The sequence below is a fragment of the Moschus berezovskii genome, chromosome 2, assembly GCF_049115385.1.
Source record: "Moschus berezovskii isolate FMDL1 chromosome 2, NW_MosBer_1.0, whole genome shotgun sequence".
In the NCBI taxonomy this organism is placed as follows: Eukaryota; Metazoa; Chordata; class Mammalia; order Artiodactyla; family Moschidae; genus Moschus; species Moschus berezovskii.
The window spans coordinates 93,635,664-93,651,774 of NC_142461.1; the positions used below are offsets into that span (position 1 = coordinate 93,635,664).

General features: G+C 39.5%; 1 protein-coding gene across 17 annotated transcripts in view; it reads right to left on the minus strand.

Annotated features, from left to right (window-relative positions):
- Positions 1-16,111, minus strand: part of NEB (nebulin) — a 216,973-nt gene that overhangs the window by 73,066 nt on the left and 127,796 nt on the right. For all 17 annotated transcript variants that reach the window (XM_055398670.2, XM_055398685.2, XM_055398684.2 and 14 more), the window contains exons 89-105: positions 15,581-15,892; positions 13,368-13,571; positions 12,921-13,025; positions 8,371-8,475; positions 7,959-8,270; positions 7,176-7,280; positions 6,543-6,641; positions 6,181-6,282; positions 5,942-6,049; positions 5,139-5,450; positions 3,689-3,793; positions 3,475-3,579; positions 3,001-3,108; positions 1,688-1,795; positions 1,473-1,586; positions 835-1,032; positions 171-275 (exon numbers count right to left, since the gene is read on the minus strand). In XM_055398670.2, the coding sequence (XP_055254645.2) occupies positions 171-275; positions 835-1,032; positions 1,473-1,586; positions 1,688-1,795; positions 3,001-3,108; positions 3,475-3,579; positions 3,689-3,793; positions 5,139-5,450; positions 5,942-6,049; positions 6,181-6,282; positions 6,543-6,641; positions 7,176-7,280; positions 7,959-8,270; positions 8,371-8,475; positions 12,921-13,025; positions 13,368-13,571; positions 15,581-15,892 (2,607 nt within the window). The remainder of the gene's footprint in view (positions 1-170; positions 276-834; positions 1,033-1,472; positions 1,587-1,687; positions 1,796-3,000; positions 3,109-3,474; positions 3,580-3,688; positions 3,794-5,138; positions 5,451-5,941; positions 6,050-6,180; positions 6,283-6,542; positions 6,642-7,175; positions 7,281-7,958; positions 8,271-8,370; positions 8,476-12,920; positions 13,026-13,367; positions 13,572-15,580; positions 15,893-16,111) is intronic.

The following is a 16,111-nucleotide window of genomic DNA, read 5'->3' on the forward strand; positions in this document are numbered from 1 at the left end:
GCCCCCAGAAGAGGTTTTACTGGGCAGGGGTCTTTGGTTCCCTTAGACTGTGTACTGTAAGAGCCACTTTCTCCACCTGGGCACAGGGACAGTCTCGCTGTTACCGCACTGGGAGCATCATGGAGTCCATCAATCCACAGTGAGCTAGTCCTTCTAGGAATATGGCTCACCTGACTCTGGAGGTCATATGATTTCTTCGCATGGAGGATCTGGGGTGTATCCCAAACGTAACACCCAATGCCTTTCAGCCAATTCAAGTCATCTTTATACACATTCTGCAAGAAAGAAGGAACAGTGAAAGGTGACCGGTACTAACTGAACTTCCAATCAAGCATTTGATTTTCTCCTGTCAGCCTTTGGCTGTGCTTAGTATACTCAGCTGCCATAAGGTGGGTTTTTCAACAGCTGGAAGGTCTTTAATGCCCTAGTCTAAAGAAGTTTAAGAGGAGAGCAAAAGCTAAGCCCAAGACCACTGGAGCGGGTCGCCTATCTTTTCTCCAGGGGAACTTCCCAACCCAGGAATCAAATGGGGGTCTCCTGCATTGCAGGAGGATTCTTTGCCAGCTGAGCTACCAGGGAAGCCCAATGCCCTAGTCTAAGGAAATTTAGGAGGAGAGTTAACAGCTCAGTTTTAGTCTAGTGTTGAAGAGATTAAATAATTAACACAGGAGTCTCATTGCTCTGAGGGGATCTCTACACCAAAAAAGGTTACTCCTGCCACTTTGTATTGAAAAGCAGCAGGGTTTAGGAATACAGAGACAACAAGAGCATGGGGGCCCGGGCAGGGCTGGGTGAAGGCTGTAACTTAATCAAGCTGCAGAAAGGACCTCATACATCACTCAAGATCTCCTGCGCATGTCGGACTCGGACAACATTGGGTTCCTCTGGAAGAGATGTCCACTGGTGGAAGTAGTGTCGGTATTCCAGGTCACTGAGGATGTACTGGCACCTTTTAGCCAACACGTGATTCATCATATCTTGGGGGATATGAACATTGGCTTTGGTGTCCTCATAATGTCTTCTGTAGTTCAACTAAAGAATGATACATATTTAAAGACAAAAATAAGAAAGCCATTAAGCTATTCTGATCAACCTTTTCTAGAGTCTTATTTTCAATAGATTAATACCTTTAGACTGGACCAAGGTTAAAAAAATGATACTTTAATATATTCTACTTCTTCAAAAATTTCCCATACCTTTACTATAACACAAAGTAAAGAGGAACCAACCTTGTTTTCTCCTTTTTCCAAATACAGAGCCCTCACCGTGTTTGGAGGAATGGGGGGGAAAGGTGAAAAATGATAGCTACCAAAGGTGTGCAAGGCTCTGTGGCAGTGACGGGGAAAGTCTCAAGCCTGATTCACTCCTCCCTATCCCACCCCCAGCTGATTTTGAAACAAAGGGCAGATTATAAATAGTAGGGTAGTACACTGAAGTGTGCAAATCCTCTTGTTAAAGTGAACTTTGCTTACCAAGCTCCTCATTTTCTGGAAGTCCAGACAGTGAACCACATTGGGGAACTCACTGATTTCTTTTCCAGCCAGGTAGTGACCCTTCAGTTTCTCATACGTCTCTTTGTATTTCAGCTGTGAAGTAGGGATGGCATTGAGAATCACTCGGACTGTCCAACCAGCCCTTTGTGGCTAGAAAGACTCTCAAACTTACTAAAGGAAAAAGTCCTACTGACCTCACTGTTCACAAAGTCAGCATGCTTGGCTCCCACAATGGGGATATAGCGTTCGTCCAGGGTGTAGCCATAGGCCTTGGTTCCCTCCCAAGCCCTTTTATACAGTATCTAGGACAAAGAAATGCATATCAACAAAACTTTGCATTCAACCTCTTCTAGATGTCACTTGAAAGAAAATAGTAAAACCAAGGTAAAGTATTTATGTTTAAAGGCAAGGCCTAAATCTTCATTTATAGCCAATAGTGTGCCTACTTAAGAACAGGATAAAGTCTTTGGACTAGTTGCAAATTAAACCTACTGACCCTGAGACATTTTATAACGGAGTTTAACTTTATTTACATTTCTAATAAAATTGAAAACAAATTTGCACACAGGGAGAGAGTCACCAAAGATTGCTTCCCATTCAGCACACACACACCCCCTTTAGATAAACTGAATTAAAATTTGGAGAGCAGGTCCTCCACTTGCTGGCTGGAAATATCTGGACATGATTGCTAAAAAGGGACCACCCTTTCCTCTCTTTCTGTTGGTAGCTGCTTGGTCCTACATGTGCCCATAAGTGATAGAGCACTTGTTACATTATTGTCTTTTAAAAAATTATTTATTTTTAATTGGAGGATAATTGCTTTATAATATTGTGTTGGTTTCTGCCATACATCAACATGAATCAGCCATAGGTATACCTATGTCCCCTCCCATCTCCCATTCCATCCAACCCCTCTAGGTTGTCACAGAGCACTGGGTTGAGTTAGCTGAGTCATACGGCAAATTCCCACTGGCTATCTGTTTTACATATGGTGATGTGTGTGTTCCCATGCTTCTCTTTCAATTCAGCCCACCTTCTCCTTCCCCTACTGTGTCCACAGGTCTGTTCTCTGTGTCTGTGTCTCCACTGCTGCCCTGCAAATAGGCTCATCAGTACCATCTTTCCAGATTCCATATTATGCATTAATGCACAATATTTGTTTTTCTCTTTCTGACTTATTTCACCCTGTATAACAGGCTCTAGGTTCATCCACCTTCTTGTTTGCACATCCTCTCCCACACTTGCAGACACTCCTGAAGTCTTAGCTTATTGATCTCTAGCTCCTCAGTGTCCCCCTCAAGTGCCTGGCACTTCACAGGACCTCAAACCATACTAGCTGAGCAAACACTACTTGCTCTGAATAATGCGCTATGAAATAAGAATAAATACAACAAAGTAATAGATCTCCTTGTAAGTTCAGTTGTTCATAAAATCAGCCAAGAGCATGACTCCTAACAAAAGCTTAACATTCAGAACTGAGTTGTACATCACATAAAATAGAACTTACAGTACTGTAGAGTTTTTCCATGTCTTTGGAGTGGGTGATATATGGTGTATCTGGAGAAAAGATATACTTGCCCTTTATTAATTTATTAAATGTTTCTTTATATTTTACCTGAGGAGAGAAAACAATAGAGAACCTTTGATTATTCTAAATATATATTTAAAGTTTCACAAGATCTACCTAGCAAAAAATAGTTACCTTTAGAGATTAATCAATGGGTTAAGTCTCATTATATGATATATAATTTATATGATAACTAACACAGTGGAATGTTTGGGATAATAATTTAGATATTATCTAAAAGGGGTACAGTATATGTCCTACTAGTGACTTTCAAGACATTCTCCCCCAAAGATTTTCTTATAATTCATTCCCCGTTTTCTTACAAACCATTATCTGGAGTTAAAGAAAGTCTGCTGAATGACAGACGGTTAAGCTCTCAGTTTATATACCTTATTATACACAAAGAAAACTTACATCACTTTGATTGACTGAGTTAATCTTGGCGAGAACAATCTCTGGAGGATCCACCACACTTGTAAAGTTAGGATAATTGGCAAGAGCATCTTTCTTATATTTTATCTGCAATGGAATAGAGACAATGAAGATAGGTGGTCCCCTACAGGGTACATATCCCCACATGGTAGGTAAGAAGGCCAGGCTTTATGCAGGAAGAAAAGGCTCTGCATACCTGATTCACCATTTCCTGGTTCCTGGTAACCCTCACATGGTCCACAGAATCCAGGGGGATCCAACCAATGCCTCGGAGCCACTCCAAGTCAGCTTTGTAGATATTCTGAGAGCAGAAAGGTAGACACAGTGCAGGTGTAAATAACTCGGGCACATGATATTAGGCAGCAGATTAGAAACAACTTTTTCAGAAGGTTTTTAAGACTTTCCCTCTAGTGGCTATTGTCTCATTGATTCAAACATGAGATTTCATCTGTACACCTGAGCGATATTTCTCATGGCTGTTAATATGAATGAGGAACTATGCAAGGTGATTTGAGAGATGAGTATAAAGTCTCTGAAGTATAGAGAGAAGTTATCTATGAAGTAGACAGCTGTAGGTGCTGCGAGAGCAAGACCACTTAAATGCTGTGGGAGTTAAGGGTAGGGAACTGTTGTTTTCACCTGTGAGCATAAGACAAGGTTTTGCCAAAGAAGCCATAGTTTTAGATGGACTTGATATATATAGTTATATAGAAATCTGTGGGGTATTCAGACTAAATAAAGGAAGTCACACAAGTAAATGCTCATGTCTTGTAGGGTTGGGGGCCACCCCTCCCATCTATCTTTACCCTCACCCCCACTTCCTGGATTCTCTCAGGCCACCCACCGCATACCACATAAAGAGGAGTTGCTAATCTGATTAAAGTTCCACAAAGGTTATCCTGCTGCAGCCACCAGTGAAATGGGATGTTCAAGTTCAGTACCTGTGCTGCAGGCAGAATCTGACATCCTGTTTTGGTAACAATGAGAAGACCCAGGTAGGGTTAGCTTCTCGGTGCTCCTGAGAATCACACTGATGCATTGTTTCTGTTTCCTACAGACTACTGGTGGCAGGTAGAGATCTTGATTCAGACTTCAGGGGTAGGTGACCTGAGATACATTCTCTATTCCAACTTTGCCAACCTCTGCATAAGGGCTTCTGGCCCTTCTGCAGCTCATCAGTACATTGTGTCCCTTTTGCTTTGATTCCTTGCAAGCAATTCCTTCATGAAAGCCTTGAGGAAGGAGGTGCTTGGCAAAGCAAGGAGAAGGCATTCCCAGGTCTTGACTATACTATCATGTAATATTGTTGAAATCTCAAATCAATGTCAACTCCCACCCAAGCCAATGATTAAGTCAGTTGACAATTTTCCATGCACATGTGAGGAACATGTGATGATAGAGGTGGTACAGAAACAGATTTTTTAAAACTTGACTTTGAACGTTATTCAGAAATGCACAGTCAGTAAGCAAAGCTGTCCACTACAGTTCCCAACCTTTCTCTACTTCATATCCAGCCTCAGTTCCCTTCTGAGAGCAAACTATATATTTATGGTTCTGAGTTTCAAAGACTGGAGGCTCCAAGTTGGTGCTTATGATTCTGAATAGACCATAAGCCTCTAGATAATTAAGAGACAAAAATCACTTACATCACTTTGCAGGTCATAGGCCTTCCTTGCCTGAATAACATCATTTTGGTCAGGGTGACATATCCATTGGTGCAGGTAATTGCGGTAATCAATGTCACTGGCAAGGGCCTGTCCCTCCTTGGCTGCCAACACCGACACCATATCAGGAGGTATATGGATTTTGGCCTTTGTTTTATGATAGTTCTCTTTGTAAAGTCTGTCATTCTGAATCTGGCCTGCGTGCTCGAACCAAACCAGTTTAGGATCATCTCTCATCGTCGGGACACCCACGTAATGACCTTTCTGCTTGACGTGTTCAGCTTTGTATTTCAGCTGGTGGGAAGAGGAACAGAGATTCCATCAACTTAGACAAGCACACAAGGCAGAGGGGGCTTGAAACATCAAGCAAGCTCAGGCCCCCAGATATTTTTGTTACTCTCACAAGAATAAATGTGAAAAACAATTGAAATAGAGATGAAGCAATTTCAATTTAAAAAATTTAATTTAGAAAAATATACACTTATTTTCTAATTCTGGCAATATCTTATTTGAAGGCTTAGAGATTTTAGGAAAGCAGAGAATAGAAGAAAAAATAAAGACCTCAAACAATAGGTTTTGAAGAGGCAGAGAGAAAAAAAGATGAAGAATGCCAAGAGCCCACAGGAAAAGGACAAGAAGGAAGCAGGTGCTCTGGCCATCCCCAAGGCCGGCCAGGCCTGCCAGCCAACAAGGAACTCTCCATGGTGCTATGTTTTAGGGTAACTGGGTCCCTGTAAGGGCAATGGCCAGCCTTTGCAAAGTGCACTCATATCAGAATAACTTACCTCACTCTGAACATCACCAGAATGATGGGCATGAACAAATGGCACAGCATCTGGAGGCAAAATGTAACCGGTGGCTTTTTGTTTCTCCCAGCTTTCCTTGTAGAGATACTAAAAGACAGAGAGAGAGCCACGACAAAGGGTTAAACCAAGGAGTCAGAATAGAGGGCTAAGTCTCCTACAGGTATGTTACAGTCCTCCATCCTCACAGAAAGTGTCAGGCGTCCAGGCAAAATCCTTACCTGGTCCAGTATCCGGGCTGCCTCCTGGGCAGTATGCAGCTGAGGGGTTTCTGTGAGAGTGTACTTTGATTTTGTGTCATTCCAATCTTTTCGGTACTTAATCTAGAAATGAGAAGCAAGTTGGTAAGTTCCTTGATATTAAGAACACATAGTGTTGTCCAAGCAACTGCTAGCATCAGTTGTCTCAATATTTACAGTCTATATCTCAGACAGCGGTTGTACAATGAGCGTAAGGAAGTGGAAAAGCTTTGGAAATGACATCTTCCAAACCAAGAAATGTTATTATTTTTAAAAATTTTTAACAGATCATCTTTATTTAAAAATTTAACTGAGCCATTTTAGAACAACAGTCATGTACTTACATCATTCAGGATTTCACCACTATGTTTTGCTGTCACATAATCAACTCTGTCATCCACAGGAGTAAAGTTGAGAGTTTCTATTTTTGTGCGATATTTTTTCTATGGGAAAGAAAATCTCTTTTAGACAATCATTGTCTCTGGTCCTAAGCAAGACATGCTGCATTTAAGGGTGTGTCTGTACTAGAAGTGTAGAATGTCATATTTCAATGGCATCTTTTTGGAAATTTGGCTTTCTTCTTAGCATTTTATTTTTAAACAAAAGTATTAACATTTTATATCTTCCACAGATTTTAAGGTAGCAGGTTTTCTTAGCTCCCCAAATCATGTAATATATCATTACATGTACTCAGTGTTTGTATGTGTGGTTTTCAATTTTCAAACTTCTCTCATGTGTATTGCCATTGAGGACAGAAGAAAATTTCCATTTATACAATTCCAAGCGTCACTGAGTGGTCTTACGAGTATTCTTATGGGTGTGGTCCCACAATGTGACAGGGACAATACAAGATTATTTTGGAAAGGATAGCAATTGAAATTGTAATTGCTAATAGGGAATGACGGCATATTAGCTGGTGTATTTTTGTTTAGTCTCTTAGGAAATGTGCTGAATGTCAGGATAAGATCTTGAAATACCTCATTGAAGATGTCTGCCATATGCTTGGCATGATTGACAGAAACAGAATCAGCTGGCATCCACCCAATCCCACGTAACCATTCCAAGTCAGCCTTGTAAATAGCCTGTGAAAATAAGACCAGGAAGAAGTCAGTGAGCCTAGTCACATTTATTCCATTCATTGGTCTGATGGAAAAATGCAATTTAAGAATGACATACACAAGCACTAGACAAGTAACTTAAATAAATTAACGATGCGGCAGCATAATAAACTGGGGGCCATGTTTGCTATTTAAAGGGGTTTAGCCTTAATTCAGCCCGAGGTCATGACTACCAAGGGCTAGTTCATGTCTGGAGCTGCATCCTCTAATTTTTTCCAAACAAAATGGGAAATCCTAGATTTGTTTACAAAATTCCCTGATTTTAAAACATTTTAAAACTTAATTCAAAATTTAAAAGCACTGTGTCAACTAAAACAGCATATCTATGCCTATATCCTGTCCATGGACTGCCAATATTTTACTTATAATTTAAACCTCTGTCGCTGCTTAAGTTCTGTAGAAATAATACTTTCAGAGTAGTTGTCTTTAATGTGATACAATTAAGAACTATATTCAACTACGACTTATTTCCTTATCCTTCATGGTACTGGTGATTTTGATACCATACTATAAATTCTAACCCAAACCAAATTCTTGGCTGTATAAAGACATGAAGTGATGATGCAAGATTTAATGACTTAAACTTTCTGGGAGTCCTGGGGAAATGATGAAGAAGTTCAGGCTAAAATGCAGCCCACTCACATCGCTTTGCAGATCATAAGCTTTCTTGGCCTGAATCACGTCGTTCTGGTCAGGCATGCATGTCCATTGGTGCAGGTAATGGCGGTAATCGACATCGCTGACCAGAGTCTGGGAATTTTTAGAGTGCTCGATGGAGAGCATATCCGGGGGGCTCTGGAACTTAGACTTCCATTTGGCCCAGTGCAGCCGGTACTCTCTTTCATTCTGAATCTTGCCAGCTATGAGGGCCCAGCGGATCTTGTTGTCATCCCTGGCTGTGCGGGTGCCCACGTAGTGTCCCTTCTGCTTCTCGTGATCAAGCTTGTATTTATACTGGAGACAGAAAAACACAGCAGATGGATCACAGCACGAACTCTCTATGTACCTGGGGCCTTAGCATGAAAAACTGAGGAGCAAACAAGACCACACTCACGTCACTGGCGATCTCCCTGGAGGCCTTGGCAGCCTGGATGGGGATGGCGTCCAACCGAATATCACAGCTCATCTTCATCTCATCCCAACCTTCACGGTAAAGTTTCTGAAGAGGAGGAAAAACAAGGTATTGTTCCCGGTTCACTACAGGGGTTCAAGTGGAATTAATAACAAAGAGGTGCAGTTTTGAAGTCCTAGAACCAGTTTACAAAAAGAGAATAGATGAAAGAATCATCTATGGACCAGTGTACTGGAGAACAAAATCATGTCTGGAATCCAAAGATCTGGACTTGACAAGGCTTTTTTCTTTTTTAATTTGAATTAAATTTCAATATAGTTGTTTATGGTTCATGTAAAAGGGTTTAGGTGCTTCTTGTATTGATAGCACTGGGATCCGTTTAAGTTCAGATATTAATGGGCTATTACTGAATTTCTTCATAATTCTACTTAATTCTTCATTTCAATTTTGAAATCTTCAGAATTATAAACTTTTTACATTCTGAAAAACAAGAGGGTTTTCCCCTCTCTACACGTTTTTTAGATCTTCTAATATGATTGTTGATGCATATTGTTTGGGAGTGTTAGATCTTTTTACTGAAGCACTGATTGGAGGTAATGGGCCATTTTCCATGTGTAGCGCTGTTGTGTTTGTAAAGAGAGGTCAGTGAAAATAGTGACTGATTTACAGATAACTTTCTAAATATATGTTTACATTTCAGTGGATAACTTCTATATTAACAATGTTAGAAATAGCAGTAATTTAAATGTATAATTCAGAAATCAAACCTATCGCCATTGTTCAGAGCTTGAACAAGGCAGAAAGGAGAAGTGAATTTCAATTAGTTTCATGGCCTTTGCATTTTGAAAAATGATTGCTTAGACAGGATCTGTCCTTGTAAGTATGGAAAAGTTTTATATGAATTTTCATTCAAGTTTTTGTTGTATTAATTTTGAATGGGTCTATTTTAATGCTTGACTTTTTCTCGTACAAAAGGAAGTGTTTTCCACATTGAAATGTATTATAATAGAGAATATTTAATGGAAATTTGTAATTATGCTATTTTAAATTTTTTGTATTTGCTTTATTACATATATTATTATACTATTTTTTCTTATGTGATACACTTTATGTGGTCAAATATAATTTTTATTTGAGCTACAAAAAAAACTGGACTTAAGACCTAACTTCTTCACCTACTAACTTTGAGAACATGGGTAAATTCTTTAATTGTTTTAAGTCTGAGCTTTCCCATATGATTAAAAACAAAATAACACTGTCTTACCCATGTGATTGGTGTCAAGTTTAAATGAATCAATTTAACATAAATTTGCTTGGCTACCCATAAAATTATATACAAATATTCTGAAAAAACTGCTTTATAAATGCTGAAAATAACTTAAAATAGTGGACTTTATCAAGATTACAGTACTAGCAACACTATGTATAAAGAAAGTGAATATTTTGTTTAGTATTCAAATAGGATGTTTGATACCTTCCAAAACAGAAGCCATTCTCATTAGTATCTAAATTTAACAACTTTACTTTTGGCATGGTGTCAAACACTAGTCTTGCTTATATCATGATACTAATGGTGTGTGCATGCATGCTAAGTTGCTTCAGTCGCGTCCAACTCTGTGTGACCCTATGGACTGTAGCCCACCAGGCTCCTCTGTCCATGGGATTCTCCAGACGGGAACACTGGAGTGGACTGCCATGCCTTCCTCCAGGGGATCTTCCTGACCCAGGAATCAAACCCGCATCCCTTTACATCTTGGCAGAGAGGTTCTTTACCAATAGTGCCACCTAGGAAGCCCGAAATTAAAGGTAGGGTTCTCGTATTTCCAGCTGAGAAATTTATCATGCAAAAGATAGCATGAGACTTTCCAGAATTCTTTTTCCAAAGATGTCTATGGATTGGAAGGAAGAGGCGGATTCTATGCAGTGAAGAGCTGGCTGTCTCTCCATCCACTCACTTGGCAATAAGAGTGCACTGCACCATATACTGTACCAATTCTAGTTCAAAAGAAGCATCAGAATTTTGCTTTCTTCCCAGCCCTTGGAAAAAATTAGCTCCTAAGAGGCTCATTACAATAAAGTTGGTGGTGCAATACAGCACATGGTGAGGAATCTTTACTTGGAAGACTACTCTCACAAAGATTTATTATTTTTTAAAAGATAAAAGCTTCCAACCCATGGTGGACTGTATTAAGAAAGACAGTATCCTTCTTCTAAGGTCATACTGTTCCACACACAGAAAAATCTCTGTGATTCATGAAGGTACTACCTTTCTTGAACTTTCTTAAACTGTGAAGCTACCCGTGTAATTGAATTCTTTCATTTTATCTAATAGAGCTTTAAGTTGATCTCTCCCTTTCCCCTGGCATACAATGATTTATTCTGCAAAGGATGATAATTCTGCCTTTTTCTTTCTGATATTTATCTCTTATCCTTACTCTTTTTTTTTTCCTTTTTTTATGGATGTGCTGGCTTTTCATTGCTGTGCGGGCTTTTCTCTAGTTGAGGCGAACAGGGGCTACTGTTTGTTGCAGAGTAATGGGCTTTTCATGGCAGTGTCTTCTCTCGTTGTGGAGCATAGGCTCCAGGGCACACGGGCTTCAATAGCTGCAGTTCCTGGGCTCAGGCTCAGGCTCAGTCATTGTGGCACATGGGTTTGGTTGCTCTGCAGCATGTGGGATCTTCCTGGACCAGGAATTAACCCATGTCTCCTGAACTGGCAGGTGCATTCTTTACCACTGAGCCACCAGGGAAGCCCTCTTATCCTTACTGTTAATTAATTATTTTGGCATAAATGAGAAGCTTATCACTAAGCTACTTTCAGCAAACGTTAAAAAATGGTAATGAGTCTCTTGATAAAAGTGAAAGAGAAGAGTGAAAAAGTTGGCTTAAAACTCAACATTCAGAAAACTAAGATCATGGCATCTGGTCCCATCACTTCATGGCAAATAGATGGGGAAACAATGGAAACAGTGACAGACTTTTTTTTTGGGCTCCAAAATCACTGCGGATGGTGACTGCAGCCATGAAATTAAAAGATGCTTCCTCCTTGAAAGAAAAGTTAGGACCAACCTAGACAGCATATTAAAAAGCAGAGACATTACTTTGCCAACAAAGGTCCATCTAGTCAAAGCTATGGATTTTCCAGTGGTCATGTATGGATGTGAGAGTTGGACTATAAAGAACACTGAACCATAAAGAAAGCTGAAGAATTGATGCTTTTGAACTGTGGTGTTGGAGGAGACTCTTGCGAGTCCCTTGGACTGCAAGGAGATACAACCAGTCCATTCTAAAGGAAATCAGTCCTGAATATTCATTGGAAGGTCTGATGCTGAAGCTGAAACTCCAATACTTTGGCCACCTGATGCAAAGAACTGACTCACTGGAAAAGACCCTGATGTTGGGAAAGATTGAAGGTGGGAGGAGAAGGGGATGACAGAGGACGAGATGGTTGGACGGCATCACTGACTCGATGGACATGAGTTTGAGTGAACTCCGGGAGTTGGTGATGGACAGGGAGGCCTGGCGTGCTGTGATCCATGGGGTCACAAAGAGTCGGACACGACTGAGCGACTGAACTGAGCTGAACTAGCGAGCATCCTTGGTTTACTCCTGACTTGAATGAGAAACAAACCTACTTGATGAGCCTTGCCTTTGATTTGAAATTTATTCTTAGTTATGACAAGAAAATATTCATTTATTCTTATTTTGCTAAGATTTTATTTAAAAAATAAGAATGGATATTTGATTTGGTCATACATCTTTTTAAATCTAATAAAATGAGCATATAATTTTTCTCTTTTGTTCTAGCACATTATCAGTTTTCTGAATATGAAATATTTTTGGCATTCCTGAATGCATCCTAGTTATTTGTATCATATCATATTCACGTACTATTGAATTTGATTTGTTAATATTTTATTTAAGATTTCCTTATTATTATTGGTCTACAGTTTTCATTTGAGGCACTTATCTTTGACAAGTTTTGATAATGGTGAGGGCTTTCCTTCTTTCATTAGGCTCTATAGTTATTTATTCCTTGAAGTTTGGAAAGAATTGCCCTATAAAATCATCTGGGTGACCCCGACATCAGAGAGGAGTGAGGAGAGGTCTTTAATAACCCTCTTCATTTCTTATGTTTTTATTCTTTTTCTGGGGTCAATTTTAGTAATTTGTAATTTCATAAAAAGAATCCCCTATATATCTGGGTTTTAAAATTAATTTCCACGCAGTTGTGGAATGAATTCTAATTATTTTATGTTCATCTGACTCTGTCATTCATTCCCCTTTCTTTTGTCTCTAATTCCGCTTTCATCATCTTTCTCCTGGTTCCCTCCTCTCTTTCGTCGTGCCGACATTGCCTCACAGTAACTGGCCTTACCCAGTGATTCAGAACCGGGGACCTGCCCCTCTCCTCACTCCTGGGCAAGGGCCTCCTCACCCACACAGTCCTTGGCTATGAAGAGTTCCCTGTGACAGCTTCGTACCAATCGGGCGACTTTCCGAACAAAAGGGGAGTCTGTTGCAGTACTTACATTGCTCACGTTAAGAGCATTGGCTCTAGCAAGATTAATTTCTGGAGTATCTGGCATTATGTGGATTGAAGTTTTATCCTTGTCCCAAACTTCTCTGTACTTTGGCTGTGAAAAGAACCAATAACAAAATGACTTCACAGTTTGTAATTTTGCTGGTTACAGTGTACAACTTTTGATTTTTCTGGTTCCAAATCTTTTCATATTAAAATTTTCCAGAATCTTTTTGCATAAGTTACTCAGATTTGTTATGAAATCTGTATTACTACCTTTCATGTGTACTTTGAGATTTTGTTTAAAATTAGTAAGCAGTAACAAAACAACCGTGTCAACATCACTCACTAAAATCTTTGCTATCATCAATATTATCTTACAAATGGATTACCAGATTGATAGCATTCCTTTTATAACATGAACTTAATTTTAATACAGAACAAAAATGTAACTCACAATACTAATATTTTCAGCATTTGATTTAGCAAGGACAACTTCAGGTGTGTCAACAATACTTGTGTATTTGAGTTTCACCACAGGTGTCCGATAGACACTGTCTCGGAAGATATGCTGGGCATTTTTGACTCTCAATACTTCCGGAGATCCTTCAGGCATCCAGCCAATGCCACGTAGCCACTCCAAGTCAGCCTTGTAGATGGCCTGGGAAAGAAAACAAAGTCAGGAGAGGCAGGGTTTTTTTTTTTAATCTGTGGTAAAGTAAGAAAGCAGCTTTTCATGTTACATTTTCTCTTCCAGAAACAAAAATAAAGCTGAGCATGGGCCTAACAGAAAGAATTTCTCATATGCACAGCAGTGTTTTGTCCTGCTTTGTCTTCTCTGGTGTGTGTGTGTTCAAGTACATACACAAATTCTAGAAAGCAGAATGATGCAGAAGAGACGCCCTGCTTGGGGGATGTGTGGGAGATTTTTTAATATCTTGGTTATCATCTGATTAGCCAATTCAGACTTTGAAAAAAATAATAATAGACTCTCCAACAAGTTCTCCACACAAAAGCCAGAATGGTCTTTACAAAATTCATCATTCAAATCTGATGTCACAACATCCCCCAAACCTATGGCTTCCCATTGGTCTCAGGATAAAGATCAACATCTTAACACAGACTAGACTGTGATGATGGTCTAGCATCAGCCCCTACTCATTCTTCCAACCTCATCTGACACGTGCTTCCCTTTGACCCATATGTTCTGACCACACTGGGCTTTCAGTTTGTGGTTTACACACACACCCCTTTGTATATGTTGGTCATTCTGCAGGAATGTCCCCTGTGTTTTCCTCACTGAACCAACTCCTATTCTCTTTTCTTATCTCCAAATCAGCATTTCCCCAGAGAAGCTTTTCCCACCTCACTTTTTCATAGTGCAGTGACCACTCTTTTTCAGCCATCCCATTTTTGCTGATACTCATTAGTTGACATCTGTTCCTTTATCATCAATGTGAACTTCCTTAAGTCAGGAACTTTGTCTTGTTCTTCTTTATTTACTATTGTGCCTTTAGTGTTCAGCACAAGATATGGTACATGGTAGGTTTCATAATTATTTTTAAAGGGATAATTAAGAACTCAATCCCTAGTTCCACAATTTCAATCCCACTGGGTTTTCTTTTTCAGGACAGCACTTCCTTTTGAACTGGGATTTGCATTTTCTTGGCTATCTCAACATGTTTCTCAGGAATATGTAAGTGGTTAACCAGATAAAATTGCTCTATGTGAAACACCAGTTATTAATTTCATTAAAAAACCATTGCGTTCTTCAGAAATAGTATATTAATAACTAATAGGATACAAATATCAAGCTAAAATAAGGAGTAAGAGGAGTCAAAATGCAGGGAAATTTCTACCTTAGTGAAGAAGGTTATATGTTTTAGTGTGTGAAGTATGACAGATACCCAAAATCTAGAAGGATTCTTGAAGAGGGTTACATAGGTTTTGAAGCTTCCCTTTCTCATTCTTTAAGAACTTGATTGATATGCATTCTTTAATACACCAGTGTGGTTCAGGTTAATGAAGAGACTGCATTTATCCAGAAACTGGACTAAATTCACCAAATGGCAATCATTTCAAATGATGGGTATACTCTTCTATAACAAACTCATCTATTATATTAAAATATCTCCTGAAGCTTAACAGAAGTTCAGATAATTAAAAGAAGGAATTCATTCTATACAAGAAACAAATGTCCTGATAGAATTCATCATTTTCAAAAGATTGAATGGTTAGAAAATATAAGTAAATCTAAAAATACTTTGGACAAACTAATGAAACATAATGTTGTGAAGAATACAAAGTTAAGGTAAATGAGTGAGCTTCGAGAATGCTGCTAATCTTTTAAATTAATTTCAAGGAAGACAGCCCCTGTCATTCTTCAACTGAAGAAACACGATGACACCAATATTTAATAAGCTACAAACAACGAATACATGAACAAAATCTATAGAAAAATTCTGGTAGCACCACTAACCATGAAGATGAAAACTTTCTGAATAAGCCCAGAAGTAAGGCTTGTGATTAACAAACTTAGTAAAATATCCCAGGGGACTGCTCAGGCAGGGAAAGCATTCCTGAACGTTGGAAGGAGTGACTGGGCAAAGCTGTGGAAGGCTGTCTTCTGGGGGAATAGTCACACACCCCAAGCCCCAAGCAACAACTTACATCACTCTGCAGGTCATAGGCTTTCCTGGCTTGGATCACGTCATTCTGGTCAGGAAAGCAAGACCACTGGTGTAGGTACTGGCGATAGTCCACATCGCTTGCTAACGCCTGGCCTTCTTTGGCAGCGTTGATGGACACCATGTCCACCGGGATGGTGATCTTGGCCTTGTGGTCATTGTATGCCTTTTTGTACAATCTGTCATTCTGCATCTTCAACACATTTGCCGCCCAGACCAGCTTAGGGTCTTCCTTGGCATTGCGACACCCAATGTAATGACCTTTCTGTTTCTCGTAAGCAGTTTTGTATAGATACTGGTGGATGTGAAGAGAAGAAAGAAGATTTGTTTCTCCAAACTAACTTTTTCTGGACAGCCTGCTCAAATAACTCCCTCATATTACCCTTTGGGAGGCACTGTTTTTCTTTAAATTAATACTACAAGTTTTATACTTGATACTTTGGTTTGCCTTCTATGTCTATATTCATGAAAACATTGTGAACACCGCAAAGGCAAGAACTGTGCGTCTGGGTTG